Below are 2,425 nucleotides of genomic sequence, written 5' to 3' on the forward strand. Positions count from 1 at the left end.
GTACATCAAATATGAGTAAATTATCCTCACTTTGGAAACTTGTTATGGCATTAACTTAATTTATCACCATTTTAGAGAGCTATTCAATGAATTATGAACACTAATTGGACATCGCAGTATGTACTTTTCAGATTTATCACACCATTCTTACTTTGATGCTTCCTTATTTCTCAACTTGCCCCAAATCAGGCACCACCACTACTTTGCGCCTTCTGCCTGACAGTTTGAAGGAACACCTGGCAACACATTCCAAACGCAGATTGGCAGGACTCTGGACCAATGGGAAGGCCGAATTGCCTTCCCCTGGCCCACAGCTGCCACGTGGGAGACTCAGGACCCAGGAAGGGGCGGGCCAAAGGAGGCGTTAGGCAGCCCCACCAACAAGCCTCAAGCGGCCCACCTAAGACCATCCTTCAGCAACCACATCCAGGTGTCCACTAGCCCTTCCTACTGCCAAGATGTCCCTTTCTAAGAAGCTGACTTTGGACAAACTGGATGTCAAAGGCAAGCGCGTCATCATGAGAGTGGACTTCAATGTTCCCATGAAGAAGAACCAGATTACCAACAACCAGAGAATCAAGGCCGCCATGCCCAGCATCACGTTCTGCCTGGACAATGGAGCCCAGTCGGTGGTGCTGATGAGCCACCTGGGCAGGCCCGATGGCGTCCCCATGCCCGAGAAGTACTCCCTGGAGCCTGTCGCTGGCGAGCTGAAATCCTTGCTGGGCAGGGACGTGACATTCCTCAAGGACTGTGTGGGCCCAGAAGTGGAGAAGGCCTGCGCCAGCCCCGAGGCCGGCTCAGTGATCCTGCTGGAGAACCTGCGCTTTCACCTGGAGGAGGAAGGCAAGGGCCAGGATGCCTCTGGGAACAAGGTGAAGGCGGAGCCCGAGAAGGTGGAAGCCTTTCGCCAGTCACTGTCCAAGCTAGGGGACGTGTATGTCAATGATGCTTTTGGCACTGCACACAGGGCTCACAGCTCCATGGTGGGAGTGAATCTGCCCCAGAAGGCAGCCGGGTTCCTCATGAAGAAGGAGCTGGAATACTTTGCCAAAGCCTTGGAAAACCCAGAGAGACCCTTTCTGGCTATCCTGGGTGGAGCCAAAGTGGCAGACAAGATCCAGCTCATCAAAAATATGCTGGACAAGGTCAACCAGATGATCATCGGGGGCGGGATGGCCTTTACCTTCCTGAAGGTACTCCACAACATGGAGATTGGTGCCTCCCTCTTCGACGAAGAGGGAGCCAAGATTGTCAAGGAGATCATGGCCAAAGCAGAAAAGAATGGTGTGAAGATTACCTTTCCCGTGGACTTTATCACGGCTGACAAGTTCGATGAGCATGCCAACACTGGAAATGCCACCATAGAATCTGGCATCCCCGAGGGCTGGCTGGGTTTGGACTGTGGCCCTGAGAGCATTAAAAAGAATGCTCAAGTTGTGTCTGAAGCCAAGCTCATCGTTTGGAATGGTCCTTTGGGAGTCTTTGAATGGGAAGCCTTTGCCAAGGGAACCAAGGCCCTCATGGATGAAATCGTGAAAGCCACCTCCCAGGGTAGTGTCACCATTATAGGGGGCGGGGACACTGCTACTTGCTGTGCCAAATGGAACACTGAAGACAAAGTCAGCCATGTGAGCACTGGAGGGGGTGCCAGTCTGGAGCTCCTGGAAGGTAAAAGCCTCCCAGGAGTAGAGGCCCTCAGCAATGTGTAACTGACAGAGTCCCCTCCTCCTGTTTTCTGTCCTCAGCCTTTAGGTTAACTCAGTGCTCTAACATCTCAGCTTGACTTTGGTTAAAAACTACCAGATATCAAGACCCAGGAAATGGGCAGGCAGTGTGTCATCCACTTCTCCTTATATCAGTGAAAGCACTTGTTCACTTTAGCTCTGTCATGCCTTTGCCTACCCTCTTCAAGATCTCCTTTGGACCTTTGAACTTCACTGCTGTGCCTCATAGGGAAGATGTATTCTTAAGGTGCCCATTAAAGTGAGTCAATAAAGCTGAATCTCTCATTTTTTTTTTATTTTTTAATATTGGGGTATGATGGTGCTTAAGTTGACAAACTATTAAACAATGAATGTAGCCAAATATACAAAAATATTTATATTTAAAAGCTAATAAGTATCATTAGGGCTCTGCTGCTAGATTTTTCCCCTAAATATGAAAAAGCAAAGAATTTTTAAAAAGCAAGAATTTGAATAATAAAAAATGTATTCGATATTAAGAAGAAATTAGTCTGTAATCACATACAAACATATATTAAAGATGGAGCAACAAATTAAACTCAAATTGGAAATGCATTTTTTTCCTTTATAGCACATACATGTAATTTAATAATAATCAACTAATTAATCTTAACCTGGATTTTTTTAGATTAATAAAAATATGTATAATTCTTCTTATATGAAAAATAAAACAACTCATA

The 2,425-nt window shown here is 46.5% G+C and overlaps 1 protein-coding gene across 1 annotated transcript; it reads left to right on the top strand.

Annotated features, from left to right (window-relative positions):
* The first annotated feature begins 458 nt into the window (after window positions 1-458).
* LOC144256687 (phosphoglycerate kinase 1-like) lies at window positions 459-1,712 on the top strand. Its single transcript, XM_077802098.1, has one exon. It carries the CDS (start codon window positions 459-461, stop codon window positions 1,710-1,712), a length of 1,254 nt encoding a protein of 417 aa, XP_077658224.1.
* Window positions 1,713-2,425: the final 713 nt, after the last annotated feature.

The sequence above is a fragment of the Urocitellus parryii genome, chromosome 8 (genome assembly GCF_045843805.1).
Source record: "Urocitellus parryii isolate mUroPar1 chromosome 8, mUroPar1.hap1, whole genome shotgun sequence".
NCBI classification, from domain to species: domain Eukaryota; kingdom Metazoa; phylum Chordata; class Mammalia; order Rodentia; family Sciuridae; genus Urocitellus; species Urocitellus parryii.